This window comes from Chaetura pelagica, unplaced genomic scaffold (genome assembly GCF_000747805.2).
Source record: "Chaetura pelagica isolate M959 unplaced genomic scaffold, ChaPel_1.0 scaffold116, whole genome shotgun sequence".
Lineage (NCBI taxonomy): Eukaryota > Metazoa > Chordata > Aves > Apodiformes > Apodidae > Chaetura > Chaetura pelagica.
This window is the reverse complement of record NW_009953655.1, coordinates 112,753-128,366: the sequence shown is the minus strand read 5'-3', so window position 1 is coordinate 128,366 and position 15,614 is coordinate 112,753. Positions and strand designations below refer to the sequence as shown.

Sequence of the window (15,614 nt, the reverse complement as noted above, 5' to 3'; positions counted from 1 at the left end):
CCCCGCCGCGGCTTTCTCCTGGTTTTCGCTGGGTGTTCTTACGGCTTTATTCTCTCCTCCCTCCGTCAGTTTTCCTCCCTGGAGGCCTCCCGATGAGTTAAAAATGGTGCTGAGGCTGGAGGGGAGCTGGTCGCTCCTCGTGGGGAAGAGGTTCCTCAGCTTGTCGGAGGAAGACGACAGGTCGTGGGACGTCAATTACATCTCGGAATGGCCCTGGAAGTCGGGCAGGGTCCGAGCGGTGTCACACACGGACATATCCAAACAGGACCTGAAGGTAACCGGGAACTTTCCAAGAGACCTTCTAAAACCAGAGTGCTTAAAGCCCTGTGACCTGGAAACTTCGTGTGCCTGTGCGTGTGTGCAGACACATGGCTATGTACCTTGTTCTTTAGAGGAGAGAGGTCTTGGTCAACTTGCCTGCTTAACACGCTTGAAAACACGTGCATCTCTGGCTGAAGCCCCCAGTGTGCTTCTGCTGATGCCGGAAGTTACCTCCAGCTAATTATAACTGAGCTTCCTTCAGGTTTTTATTGCACCCCCTCTGCCTAGGTTTTATTTCTCTGTATTTCTTAAGTGTGATTTAAGACCTTATCAGTTGCAAACCATTTTTTTCCTTTTGCTCCAGAGATTGCAGTTGCTTATGAAATCAAACCATTGCAGTGTTGGTGAGATTGGTGACTTTTGTTTCTTGCTCTTCGAAGTAATGAACAAGTGCTTTTACTGTCTGGAAAAATGCATGTACGATGTTGGAGGTTTCTCTGGCTCTTCTGGTGTGGTGGCCACTTCTTAAGAATGATTGTAAGAGGATTTTTAAACCTGCAATCAATTATTGCAAGCTTAACTTTGTATTTTGGGTGGAAGTCAAGGGACTTTCACAGTTTGAAGCTCTTAAGGGACTAGTTGGCAACTGTAGTCAGTAAACCCATTCAACCATGTCTGGTCAATTACTATAGCGTACAAAGTACTCGCTAAGGACAGAACTCCAATATAGTAACAGCATCTTGTTACATAGTCCTTTGATTTGTTTATACAAGAGGCTTTGGTGGCAGCCTGTTCTCTGACTGCAAGGACAGCCCCATCTTTCAATTAAAATTGTTTCCTTTTTTTTTTTAATGGGAGGAACTCCGTGACCTCTGAGTAACCGAAGAAGCACCTGCTCCTTGTCAAACAAGACGAAATCGTCTGTTTCTTAGTCTTTATTGAAAGTGTTAAACGTTGTTTGAAAGAGTCCTGGGTTCTCAGAGGCCGAGCTTCTTGTTGTGGATCTGCGGCAGGGGTGGAGCTTTCTCCGTCTTTGGCCAGCGGGGCTGTGCCCATGCCATGCTTGGAGTGAGGAGGAGGATGTTTCTGCTGCAGAAAGCTCTTTTTAAGGACCTTTTCTGAGACTGAAAAGAGATGGAGCAGGTGCTGATGGGAGCTTTACTGTGAGCCTTGTAGCTGGTTACGGTGCTGTCAGAAGCGATTGACTTCATGTGTTCTCTAGTGAAAATGTTAGAGAAGATGCAGAGGAGACAATCGAGGCATAGAGAGCTTTTGTACCAAAACACATGCCATCTCCTTTCCTCTCTTGCAGCTCTGTGGAAATGCATCGTCAGACCTAAAATAGTAATGGGGGGTGGGTGTGTCCCTGAAGAAGCAGAATTATTTAATCTCTTTGTGTAGCGTCAGGAGCAAGCTGCAGAACAGAAGGACTGTCAACTGCTTTTGAAAGTATTTCCTCAACTGTATTTTCCTGTTTGTGCAGTGTTGATACTATAGACAAAACAAGCCATTCTGGTTCTGGTACTTGTGTTATTTGCTTATCTCTTTTCATTGTTTCCATGAGCTTCAAAATGGCTAAATTAATTTCTATACCCATTAGTTTTATGACTCCTATCTGTGGTAATGCTGTTTTGTGTGCATGCTTTTACTTGCTTTTCCCCTGGGAAGGAAGCTAAACACAAGAGAATGTTTCTCAGATTCAGTCCACTGAGGTTTCTCTGCTGTTGGGATAAATTAGTTAAGTGTATTTAGACTGGATCGTTATGGGAAGGAGTGATTTTTCTGAGAACGTTGTTCTCTTCCAAGACATCCCAACTCCTTTATTCAGTCAAACTTGTATTTGTGGTCTTTCCCAGTTTTTTGCTGATCTCCCTTGTTCCCTATGAAAGAAGAGTAATACCATCCCAAAGAAATTAGTCAAATCACCAATTTTTAGGCACAAAGTGATGACTGCTTTCCTCTTCAAAAGTTTGTGTAGATGCTTCAGAGATTTGTAAAGATAAATACCATTTAAAAGCAGGCAGCATGACATTATATAAACCACATTATACTATTTGATCTCCTTTACTGGTTTACTGTGATTTGTAGTTTCATTAAATTCTTTGGCACTCTTATTCTTAACATATTTATGGAAAAACAGCTTGTTTATTTGAGTACTCTAGAATTCATGGGAAATGCATGTGTCACTACTGTATACAGTTCTTTAGAGTTTTAGAGAGGGAGGGGTTGTGATCGTGAACACTGGTGGCAGAGTTGACACATTTAACTGTCCTTGAGCAGAACAGGACTTCTTGATATGGGAAGGTTGAAGGGTTAAATAGGATTATTAATGTTTTGTACAACAGTGATGATGGCAAACCAGTTAACATTGTCTTATCTTATAAAATACTAAATCAGTCTGGGATGCTTTAGGCATTTCTTGATTATGTGACAGAAAGGCAATAATCATGTTTGCATTATGAGTACTTTTAATGACTTCTTTTTTTAAAGAAATTTGTGTTTGTTTATTCTTTTCAGCCTTTTATGTGTCTGAATTTGATGGTTAATCATTCCTGTCCTTTGTTTCTCTTCTGTAGCTTTGCGTAGAATTTGATGATGAGTCCTGGGAAAAGAGAAGATGGATAGAAATCTACAACCATAAAATGAAAGTTTTCCTCGTGGAGCAAAAGCTGGTACTGGCAGAAAGAAAATCTCAAGGCAGTTCCATGTCTCTTGTCCAGTGGCCTGCAATGGCAAGTATCTGCTCTGGTTTTGCAGTTGTCTTTTCTAAGGACAGTGTTTGTACCAGTGCGAATGTCTCAAGTACCATTTAACTCTTGTGCTCTTGCATGTGATCTGAAGGGACACTAAATCTCTTTGTACAGCTCCATCTAGGCAGAGCTTTCAGGCATTTGAGGTTGGTATGCTGTGCCTCGAGATACAGGAATGTATTTTTATGACTTTGCTTCCCTTCCAAACCACTGCTCTGTACAATGTTAATTCCTTCTCTCTCTAGTATCATGTTTCTTCCTTTTTCCACAAAATTGCAGTTTAGAGAGAAAAGGGTAAAAAAGAGGTTTCTAACGATAGCTTGTACTTTTATCTGAAATTCTTGTTTTACTCTGCCTCAAGTACTGTTAATTCTTCAGTGATTCTTAATCTGAGACAAAACATAATTTGAATTGCTTTTTTGTGATGGCTGCCTGCCACAGGTAATTTGTGAAATCTGAATTTTGTGCATAGAAAACCCCTGACCTGTGTTGTACAAGCCAGGGAACTAACCTTTCTGCCATGTATGGCTGGCTTGGCAGATCAGCAATAGAGGTGAACAGGGAACATTTCTTTATGTATTCAGCCAGTATAGTTTTACTTGACTACTTTGGATATTGCTACTTATTAAAAGTAGTTGTGGAATAAATTCAGATGTAAACTTGCTGAACATTAATTATGGTGAAGTTGTAGTCCACATTTAATACTCTGAACTTCTCTAGGTGTAAAGCAGTGTAATTCATATTGCTGTGTTTTAGCTGAGCTTTTTCTTAGCAAAGCTAACGCAAGCAGATATTTATTGGAAGTATGGCCAAATAGGATGACAGGGGAAGTGGAAAGATGAATCTTTAATTTTCTTTCCTGACCTGTGCATTGATGTTGGCATTTCTAGTAGTAGATTTTGCTGATGCAATGTTCTGAAAACCTGCTTATTGAAACTGAGCTGTTGTCCCTTTCCAAGTATCTGAACAATTCTTACTAGATACTTGTCTTTGTTGCAAATAAACCTTCCTTCCTGATGTGTTCAAAGTGTCAGTTCATGCAGTACTGATGTTTAAAAGCTCATTTAGCAGGGGAGTGATGTAAGTAAAGCACAAAACTGGAGCTTGCCTTGGCCAAGAAGACTTTTTCTTCCCTTTCCCACCAGACAAGGGAGGAAAGAAGGGATCAAAAAGGGATGTGTGGATTAATTTATTTATGTCTTGATCACAACTTATGGATTCAAGTATTTAGGACAGTATGACTACACTGCAGAATTCTTGTAATGCCCAGTCACTACTGGAGGGATTCATGTTCTCTGGTGATACTTCCCTTTACCAGTGCTGTCCTAACTCAAGTGAACACAACAAAGAGTAGTCTTGTTCAGTCCTTGAGGAACACAGACATGTGCTATCTCAGCATAGTCTTTTTAATTTTAAATGGGGTAGAAATGTACCTCTTATGTAGGGAGGAGTTACTCTTGCCACTTGTGGTGGTGATGAGGGGTGGAAGAATGTTAATGACAACCACCTGAACTGTATTCCTAAGGCATTCTAATAAGTGAAGTTAATTACAAATATAGTCCAGTAACTCCTTTACTAGGCCTGTATTAGAAGTTTTATTAGAAACTGTTTCAGGAGTTGCATGTAGATGTATCTTAGCAGAGAAATAGATGCAAAGCTAATTTATTTTTTTAATGCAAATGAGATCTTACTAAGTTCTAAGAAATTGTTTCTCACTTTTCTAGACTTACAAATCCTTAGTCGACAAAGCTGGTTTGGGATCAATGGTTTCAGTGCGCTATCTCGGTGAAGAGAAATGTGTTTTTCTTTCTAAAGACCTTTTGACACCCGTTCAGGTAACCTTGTGTGGCATTATAAAGAAGAAGAGAAATCTTTTATCTTGTTATTTAAGATATGTCAAGTTAATATATACCAAATGCAAACTTTAAACGGGCAAAACCTTAGAGTAGGTGTGTATTGCTGTAGCTCATAGATACTGGTTCAGGACATCATGTGTGTGTTGATTAAAACTTGTGAAGCTGATCCAGGATGTGGTCACTTAAGAGAGCTGGGACAGTTATTCAGCTCAGGTGATGGCAACTGTGTCATGTTTGCAGTGGGGATAATCTGGAATAGCTTTCCTTTGTTCTTGGGAGTATGACTGTCTTTATGATTAAAAGAGTTGCAGGGATGTCTGGAATAAATCTTGCTGTGTAATATAAACAGATCACTTCTAAACCTAAGCAAATGTGGAACTGGGCAGGATGTAAATGAGGTGCTTGAATTATAGTATCTTTATTGAGCACCAAGAGGAAAGTTCAGTAGTGAAAATTACATAGAGATGAGTTGAAGCGTTAGGCCTGTGTGACTGACAGGTCAGGGATTTTGAGGAATGACACCTTCTACTGATAAAGGATTAACCTTTTCAGAAAACTGCTCTTAAAACCTCTAAACAGTTTGAATAAAACTAGTAATAGAGTTCCCATGATGAAACTGGCACTAGTGCCAGCATTAATGAATTTTGACTTCACAACAGTCAACTCCTTTTGACAAAATAACAAAGTTATCACTTCAAGCTAAATTTGATTTGTAGATTGTTGTCTTGTCTGTGAAGATTTCTTTATGTAGAAGCCTTATCTCAATATTGCAGTGGAGAAGATTGCTTTCCTGGCATCTTGAATAACAGTTTCTTGAGCCTTCTGCTTCTTACAGATACCAGAGCAGTGCCTGGAACAAAAAAAAAAAAAAAAAAAAAAAAAAAAAAGGAGAAGCTTTTTTAATGGCACTCTGAGCCATTGTTAAAAACTTGCTCTAAACTATCCATTTCAGGATTAATTCTAGATGTTGTCAAGCAGCTTGATTTAGATAACAACAGGGAGGAAAAAACCTAAAATATAAACACATGATTCTGAATAATTATTAATTATTTATATGTAGCTGACTGTATCCATGAGCATTTTATAATAGTGTCTTAAGATAGACTGGATCCTGACTTCATTATCATGAATAGAAACATTAAAATTTACATCTGCTCAGGACTACTTACAAATCAATGCTTCTGAGAACTTAAATTCCTAAATTTAAAAAATAATGGTTTGGTTAAACTTTTCGCTCATTAGCAATGTAGTGAAACAAAGCCAGATTATTTTCAGAACCATGTTGAAGTGGGCCTGGAGAGCTTATTTCAGTCTGGCTTGCTGATGGTCATATCATACTGCTAAGGAAATATTGTCTGCCTCAATAAATACAACTTTCTAGGAGATGAAGGAACGCAGAGTAATGACAAATTGTTGGATTTATATGAAATGCTGCTATCTTGTTTCTAAATATTATGTCTTTTTGTTTATCAAAAGCATTATACTTAATACTTTTTTTTTTTTCCTGCACAGGATGTGGACAGTTCCAGGCTTCCTCTGAAGGATGATCAAAATGTTAATGAAGAGATTCAGGCTTTGGTTAAGAAACACTTAGATGAAACACGCTTGGTACAAGGTACAAGCATGCTCTGCAGTGGAGGACTCTGGCAAGAAATACTCAATTCAAAAGGGAGTTTTTTGCAGTGATGATGTAAATTACAATAACGTGTTTTAGGGATAATTTTTTTTTCTTAAAATACTGATTCTACTTCCTTTCACAGCAGTGAATACAAGTTGTGAAGGACTATAGAGATTTAAGTTTCAAGTATTTCCTTAGCAAGAGTCAGTACATAATTTAGGCACATGTAGGTGGCCTGGCACTTGTGAAAGAGCTAATCAAATCTGTAGCAATTCTCATGGAAATGATTGAGAGTTACTTATTATTTCAAGTAGCTTTTTTTTTTTTTTTAAATTTCAGTCTGCTGCTTGTTTATAAAAACTTCCCAAGTAGAGACTAAATTGAGTCTTCATTCTCATGATCTGCCTCATTATCTGAATTCTAGAGGTATCTTGCTTTTCCCCCCCACCTCAACTATGTGAAAGTTTTCTCTAGCTTCTCAGTTTGTTTTGCTTAACTTTCCTCTTGCATGCTGTACTATCAGCAAAGTCATGTTGATAACTGTGATGATCTTCATGCTCCCTTTTTCTTAAACTCCCTTTTCTTGTTTTGCTTTGTTTGGTTTTGTTTTCTTTTACAATTTTTAAGGTGGAAAAAATATTATTGGTTCTAAAATTAGAATTTATAGCCTGGATCCATCTACCCAGTGGTTCACAGCGGTTGTTGTCAATGGTAATCCAGCTACAAGAACTCTAGAAGTCAACTGTCAGGAGGTAAGAACCAGCTGCTTTAGGTTTACAAACAGAGGTGGGGAATGAGGGAGAACTTGTGTGGTCCTGGTTTCTTTGCTTTCTATGCCATGTAGACGGTGCTGTGAAGCACCAGTTTGTGTGTTTTCATGCAGAGATACTGTCACAACAATATAATGTTAAATTCAGCGTGATACTCAAGAAACCTAGAAGTTAAGTGTCTAAGCTTAGTCCATGCCAATCAAAATCTAAGAAAAATACTTTCAAACATTAACTTTCACCTCTCTAAATGGCTGCTTCTGTTTGTTGTTTTTTTTCCTTTCCAAGATTCCAGCTTTAAAAACTCTTGATCCAGAGTTAATTCACGTGGAAATCATATATGATAACAATGGACAATGTGGTAAGACCCATTATTGTTAGTCCTTCAAACATTAAGTAGCGTATTTGTGATAGACTAATCTTGATCACCTTCTCTTCCAGATAAATCTAAAAGAATTGGGGGTGTGAAAAGGAAATCGTGTGAGAATAGTGGAAGTGTTGATGCTAAGCACACAAAATCTTCTCCTGAGGTAATGTTTTACACTGTTATATATGACTGTTATATAATGCTTATGTCATTTCTCAGAGCAGTCTTGAATAAGGGTTAGATGGGAAAGTGGAATAATGAGTATAATCCCTGGGAGGGTGTGTCGAGTTCTTTGAAACTTGTCTAGGCATGGGTAAAACATTTTGCCTGGTGATAATCTGAGAAAAAGTTACTGAGCCTTGAAGTTTGTTTTATTTATTTTTTTAAACTACACTTTTTGCCCCACCTTCTGTTTAGGAGCTGACTTGCCTGGTCATGTATTCTGTAGTGGGAGAAAACACAAAGCAGGTCTAAAGTTTATAACCCTTCCTTTTCATGTTCTTTCTTTAAGTCTTCTGTACTGGAATGTGGCCATTTTTCTAGTACTTCCACATCTACATTTGTTTCTTTTGGGAGTGACCTGCCAAGCATCAGTGAAAAAGAAGACAATTGTCTCAAATGTCGAAAGACAATCTAAGTAATTTAAATATAGAAGTGGAAATGAAAAATAATGGCTTGGCTAAAGAAAAGTACTTCAGACTTTACCTGTATTCTCCCCTTCTCCCCCTCCCAGTATTTCACACTCAAACCTGCATTTTAAGCTGGACTACCCTTCTGGAAGATCTTGACGGGTGGTGGGGTGGGAGGTTGGGTTATTGTTGCTTCTTGATTCTTGGCTTCTGTGCAATCAGTCCTGTACTGAGTAAACTATGTATGTCTGGCTCCGCAGAGGTACAGCACGAGGTAGCAAGGACAGAGAACATTCCTCAATGAAGGAAGTGATCTACCTTGTACTTAGAGTGCTAAGGAAGAGCACAAAGTAGCTAGTGCATTGCAGTCATACTCTGCTTCTGTTGTGTCTGTAGCTCATTTTTGAGTTGTTTTGAGAGTTTTTCCTGAAAGTGGTGAAGTTACTTACTTCTAATTTTCCAGTCTGCCTTCCCACGAAGGACTGGATCCTTTTTATCACTTTTGTACTCTTTGGGAAATGTCTTGCAACTGTTTTCTCAAAATGGTTACGAGTGTATTTTCTAATAAGAAAAACAGAAGCTCTGTTTGCTGCTCTGATTTTGGTACATGTGAGTATATGGAAGTGATAAGCCAAAGCCAAGGTTTTTATTTGGTATGTGATAGCACTCTGATTTCTAATACAGAGTTAATTAATTCCAGTGTTTTTGAGAGCTTGTGTGGATGCCTGACAGCCTGTGTTATACCAAAGCAGAAAGGAAATATTTGGTAGTTGATGGTAATGAGCCTGTAACTTCAGCAGTAAGCTGAGCGTGTGGGAGTGGAATGTGGATGTTAGAGCTGAGGAGGGAGACCCACAAAAATACTGTTTATGAAGACACTTGGTAGGCCTGTTGTGTTCCTAAAAGAATTGTAGATTTGCAAGGCTTATGATTTAATCAGCACAGGATTGCTTCACTTAACACTTTCTAGAATCTTGATGCAAAGATTTTCTCACTACAGAGAAGTTCACATGTAGCTTTTTGGTAATGTTGTGCTAATTTCACAGTTTTAATTTTATCTAGAATTTTCAGATGACCTCTGGAAGCTATTTCTGAATTCTGATTACTGCAAGAATTTTAGAAAGATCATTGCACTGGCAGCTCTGAAGACAAGAGCTTTCTGTCTTCCTTTTTACCTTCTTTATGCACCTTCCTTCCCTCACACAATTTTGCTGTTAATTGTGGAAAAATGATTTAACATAGACAGTGTTTCACAGAACCTGTAAGGTTTAAAATGGTACTTTAAGGTCTTTTTTTTTTTTCTTTTTAAGCCAAACCCTGCCAAGTAGTGTTTCTGTTATTCTGAATTTTCCAAACTGCTAAAATTTCCCTTGCAGGTTTCTGCCACTCAGGGACACATGCAGTCAGTACCAACCATGTTGGGTGAAGCATTGCTAGGATGTACTCCTGCTAATAAAGACCAAAGGCATCAAGGATTGCCCCTGCCAGCTAACTCGCCACCTAATCTTGGTGCAGAAACTCCTCAGGGGTAAGGAATCGGTTCATACTTATGCAGTCTTTTTTTTCCCCTCAAAAAATAACAAATTCTTAGCAAAACAAACTCAGAAGTCATCTTAATGAATTGTAGTAACTAATCTTCTGTAATATTGGCATGGAAAAGTGTTAGACTTAAGTGAATTATGTATCCAGGGCAATTATATGAGAATTTTCTTTTTATATTTGAGGTTGGTGTCCTTCAGTGTCACAAGGCAATGTTGCAGCTTCATTGTACCTGTCTGTGAGCTGATGGGTTATGCTTAGGTGTGGTGCCTGCTTTGTCAGACATGTTCCTGTCCCCAAGACAAACAGAACACACTCAGGCAGGTGTCCTGTATGCTGGCTTCTTGTACATCAGGTCCTCAATGATATTTCTGTTGAGCACCGGTGGCTTTAAACTTTTTTGTTATGTCCAATTCTGTCACAAAAACAAACATAATGGTATGACAGGAAAACTCATATTTTGTGTATTGTCTTTAAAAGAAGTGTTACAGGTTTGTGTGGGCACTTGTAGTACCAGCCAGATGTTCCTTTTATATTAGAATCTTCTCGCACAGGCATGCAAGTGAAATAGTTGCTGCATGGAGAAAACATGTAACTGTTTAATTATGAGAAGTTAGTGGAGTAGCTACAGCACCTAAATTTGTGTGTGCCTACATGTGTGTACAGCTTTATTGTTCTGTCCAACTCTTAAAAAAAAATTAAACCCAAAAAAATCCCCTTAAAAACACAAACCTATTTAACCTCACACAAAACTGAAAATCTTGGAACATGAGAATCCAAAGTACATCGTTGAATTTCTTCTTTCAGCCTTTAAGTGTGACTAGATTGAGCAGCTGGTGCCCTGATATGTTTGATGCTTTTTGTCTAGTTATTGCATGTTGTATGTTTCAGCACGTGTAGAGGGAGCTTACCAGAAGTGCACCCTTCTTGTCTTAATACTGGAATTAAACCACTGAAGGAAGAGATGACAGCCTTTCCCAAAGTGGGGTTTATATCTAAAGAACAAATGCAAAACCCTAACAGTCAAAACAGTAAATATACCTCTTTGACAACTTCAAGATCTTCATCTTTGACTGATTCAGCTAATGAAAAAGGCACCAACCTGAAAAATACAAAAGAACCTCTTATGAAGCCCACAACAAACTTTCCAAAAGATTGCATTTCTGTCAAGCAGCTGCAGCACCGTAACTCCTCCCTAGCAATACCCAGAGTCAGCAGCACCCTTGAACTGCAACGGACTTTAGATTGTAGACCCTCAACCTCAGATGCTCATCTTCTCCCTTTCACTGAGTCTGCAGTTAAATCACAAAGCAATTGTAACAGCCAGAACAGACACAAAGGAAACAAGATTGATGAACTTACAGACATGGAATTTTTTATTAAAAGAAATTCAAATGAGATTCTGTATGACAGAAACGAAAGTGAAAGCTTTTGGACTGGAAGTGCCAAGGTCCACGATAATAGTAAGTGTTTTTTGAGTTTTCTGTCACTTGAAAATCCCGGTGGTTTCTCTGTAACTACATACAGATAGATCCTTTGTAATGTATTCAAAATTAGTCATTTGTGTGAGTCAGTCTAGAATTTGAGTCATTTGTGGGTTCTTCTACAAGGGGGATCCAGTGAACTTGAGAAAAAATCTCCTTTCCTGAGAAGGGAAAAGGACTAATTATTAATTTCTAGAAATAAGTTGTTACAAAATGGGTGCAAGAACAGAATGGCAGAACGGTTTACAAAAACAAGGTTCTGTTTGGAGTGCAAATCCTGATGGCATAAGGAGACTGCTTTTTGGTTTTTTTAGGAGTGGTCCTAAATTTTGTAGGCATGGTGAGAGATGAAAGTTGTTCTTTACAAAGGTTTGTTCAAGAGGGGCTTTCATTTAATAACTGTTCTAAAAACCAAAAAAAAACCCAACCAACAACAGCAACAAAAAATTAAAAAAAAACCCACCTCACCCCAAAACAACCCACGTTGTTTGAGTTTTCTGTGACCCATTTCCACTTGGTGAGCTCTTGGAGTTTTCCCACATGGGACAGAATGGGAGGTTGTAATTGTTTAAGGAGCTGGAGTCCTGGTGTTACACATTGTGCTGTGTGTCAGGCAGTATAGCTGATCGTTTAGGTTCTGTGAATCTTCCTACACACCCACCTCTTCTTTCTTTCCAATGTCGTGTTGCTTGGTTTTGGATTACCATGTGCTATTCCGTAATTAACATGGGTACAGAGCCAGCCAAGCAGTCACTGCTGAGCTCTGCTAGGCCCCACCTGCAATGTGAGAGGAAGAGAGATGTTTGACATCTGTTATAATAAGATGCTGGAAGCCATTGCATCATGAGGGGTGAAAACAGGGCTGAGAAATGGCCCAGTTGTACTTCCGTCCTCATTACTTGTGAAATATGGTTGTTTTATGCTCTGCTCAGGTACTCCAGCCCTGATGGCTGAAGAACTTTCATTAAAAGCAGACAGTATTGCAAAATATTCCTCTGTGGAGGAGCAAAAGGAGCTGTTAAACTTGGGTCCTTGGACTGTGTCTCAGGTGGAACTAGAGCTTGAGAGAGATTCTACTGACCTGAAAAGAGGTTTCTACCAACTGCAAATATTTTAGCATAACTTTCTTTCAATCTAATGCGAAACTTCCATGAAAAGTCGAGTTGAATCTTTGACTAAAACCCATTTGTTTGCACCTTTATATGAGAAACTGAAGCCTCTCTAATCTCACTGCTCTTCCCTGTAGTAATTGTGCGCAAGTCAATTTTAGCAGATGCTTCTAAAGTGAAGAAGCTGCAGCAAAGTGGAGAAGCATTTGTACAGGACGGTTCCTGCAATAATATTGCACCTCACTTGCACAAATGCAGGGAATGCCGTTTGGACAGTTACCGGAAGAACAAGGAGCAAAGGGACTCCACTGTCTTCTGTCGATTCTTTCACTTTAGAAGGTAAGAACAATTTTTACTCTGTATAGACTTTGGTGTTCTTTAAATGTAACATGTCCCGCATCAGAGTTGGACACTCCTTTTCTGGCAGGGAGGTTGCTGTGTGCACGCTGTTAGCTAGAACACAGATCTTCATCTTCCAGGGCAGATGGAAAAAGTTACTTGGTCAAAGTGGTCTTGTTTAGGTCTCTGGTTCAAAACTACTAGATGTCAGTGTGTAGCTATAAAGTTATAAGGCTAATATACCTAGCTAACTAATGAGAGGTTGCCTGTGGTTTTTCAGCTCTTAGAAATGTTACAATTGCTTCATTTGAGTAGAAAATATTTTGGCAGGACTTCGAGCTCTTTGTTTTGCTGTTCTGGGCAGAGTGCCAACGGGATAACATGAGTTTAGTTTGAGTGCTACAGCTTGGTAGCATTGGAGATAGTAGTGAGAGGGTGGATTCTGTGCATGTCTCCCCAAGTCTAGTGGCTGAGCCTGAGAAATGTTAGTTCTGTATCCACAGTTGTGGAGGAGTTGCTGTAAGTGTCCAGGAGCTTTCAGCTGGTGTCATGGAATCGTGATGGGCAAAATAAAAATTGAGACTGTGTTGCTCCATTCTTTGTTCCACTTCACACGTGAGAGCTTGTGCCACTTCTTCAAGCTTGGTCTCGAAACACTTCACTGGGTTTCAGAGAGGCAGATAGGCAGGGTCAGCAAGGCAACTTCAAGGAAAACCTGGTGACTGTGGAGTTGTGGTTGCTTTTCCAAAATTGATCTGCCGTTTGAGGTCTGTTATACCCCACCTACAGCCCCCAGGGCCTGATTCTTGACTTCAACAGTCCAGGTCTTTTGATGGTTAACCTCTTTGGCTTTTAAGACACTGTGAGGAACCCTTTCACAGAACATTAAGCTGTTACTTGAAGCCTGTCTGTAAGCCCAGGGTGGAAGCTGTCAAACTGAGGTGTCTGGCTGTTTTTTAGCATGTCCTTTCCTTTGTTTTCAAGTTGGATAATTCTTTTTCCACGAATTTTTTATCTCATGTCCACATGCTGTTACATGCTTATTTTTTGTATTTCCCCCCACACCCACTTAAGCTTTGAGGCATGGACTGTGTTTTATGAGAAGAAGGTAACACTTCTTATGTTAGAGGAAAAGCAAAAATACTAGTTATCACCAGAGAGTTAGGATGCTTTGTTTATTCTCAGTTTTCCTTATGATTTTCAGAGGAGTGGCTTTCTGTTGAGTTTCTAGATAGAATAAAAAAGCTACAGGCCTGAAAACCTTTTGAAGAGAGAAAACTGAAAGCAGAAAGGTTACAAATTTTGTGGGGGAAAAAAAACAAAGAAGCCAACCAATTTTCCACTCTTTCATTTGTTTTTTTTGAGGTTTATTCTTCACCACAACACCATCCCCCTTGCATGTTTTGTATCTGAGGGTTGTTTTTTTTTTAAAAAGTGTGTTACTCATCTGATTATTTAACCTCAGATTAGAGATTTTACTATAGTAAATCTTGGGATAATCTGACATTGAAACATTAAAAAATGTGTGAGTCCAGAGTAACAACAGACTATGCTAATTTATCTTCTCAGGGTAAAAATCTAGACTTGCAGTGCAGTTCAAAGCAGTTGAATCCTTCTTTTTAGAACTTGAAGCTGATATTACTATCTGTTTTTATTGAATGTGAAATCCACAGAGTCTGAGTATGGTGTTTGTCTGGTGCACATGTCATCAGAAGATATGTGCACCAGAAGTCAACTTCCCTCTACAGCATTTAGTGAAAAGCTTTCTGAACACAAGCAGAACTTAGTTTTTTATTTAATAAACTGCTAACAATACAGATGTTCTTCTTTCCACCTACTCAGAATCACTCAAGAATCTTATTCAAATTTTGCTGGACTTCTTTGGCAGCTACTTCCAAATTAATTGTAACTTAAATACATTGTATTGTTAAAGTGTTCTAATGTCTCTTGTGAGTTGTACATAATTCCAGATTAAATTCTTACTGTTAGCCCCTCTAGATGGGATCTTAATGCCAAGGCATTTTAAAAATTATGTTAACCTGGTTTGGTTTTGTATGAGTAAAAATCTTTAGGAAGTCTACCTTACTACAAAAACCTGATATTTTGAGTTGTTTGGTTTTGTGTGTTTTTTTAACAAGCAGTATGTTAAGCATTCTTAGTGCTAATGACAAGTATGTTTACTTGTGTCTGTTGTAGCCTTTTAAGTGTCAAGCTCATTGACATACAGTATACATGTTGACAGCTCCAGCATTGATTGCAATGAATGTAAACTAATAAAACATGAGATGATGTTTTTTTCCTCCTTTTCTCCCCTCTTTCCACAGGTTGCAGTTCAATAAGCATGGAATACTGCGTGAAGAAGGCTTCTTAACTCCAAATAAATATGACCCCGAGGCTATTAGCTTATGGCTGCCTTTGTCAAAAAATGTTGTGGGTCTGGATCTCGACACAGCAAAGTATATCCTGGCCAACATTGGAGACCACTTTTGTCAGCTAGTGATATCTGAAAAGGAAGTTATGTCTACAATTGAACCACACAGTAAGATCAATTTATATTAAAATCTGTATGTTAATGGATTTATGTGGAACTTTAAGCTTCACATGAGTGAAAATACCTTGTCTAATTTTGGAAATGCCATGTAAGACTTCAGTGTTTCCCTCTCAGAGAGGTAATAGTTAAGATTCAGTGGGAACTACTGTCAACAACTGTTTGCTCACAGGCATCGCAAAAGGGACAAGTAATTCTATCCTCCTTTGTCAGAAGACTTCTCAATTTATCAAATTACTTTTCCTGTTGCAGAGAAGCAGTGTTAAAAAAAAACCAACATAGAACAGCAGGCAGCTGACAAGAATCTATTCTTAGCATGCAAATGAAACACAGCTTTCATTTTCACT

The 15,614-nt window shown here is 38.7% G+C and overlaps 1 protein-coding gene across 1 annotated transcript in view; it reads left to right on the top strand.

Moving 5' to 3' along the window:
• The first annotated feature begins 86 nt into the window (after positions 1-86).
• Positions 87-15,614, top strand: part of KDM3A (lysine (K)-specific demethylase 3A) — a 29,516-nt gene continuing 13,988 nt past the window's right edge. The window contains exons 1-11 of the mRNA XM_010000223.1: positions 87-274; positions 2,838-2,993; positions 4,736-4,846; positions 6,380-6,482; positions 7,113-7,237; positions 7,541-7,613; positions 7,694-7,782; positions 9,625-9,776; positions 10,679-11,250; positions 12,518-12,719; positions 15,044-15,258. Coding sequence (XP_009998525.1) covers positions 104-274; positions 2,838-2,993; positions 4,736-4,846; positions 6,380-6,482; positions 7,113-7,237; positions 7,541-7,613; positions 7,694-7,782; positions 9,625-9,776; positions 10,679-11,250; positions 12,518-12,719; positions 15,044-15,258 — 1,969 coding nt within the window. The 5' untranslated portion in view covers positions 87-103. The remainder of the gene's footprint in view (positions 275-2,837; positions 2,994-4,735; positions 4,847-6,379; positions 6,483-7,112; positions 7,238-7,540; positions 7,614-7,693; positions 7,783-9,624; positions 9,777-10,678; positions 11,251-12,517; positions 12,720-15,043; positions 15,259-15,614) is intronic.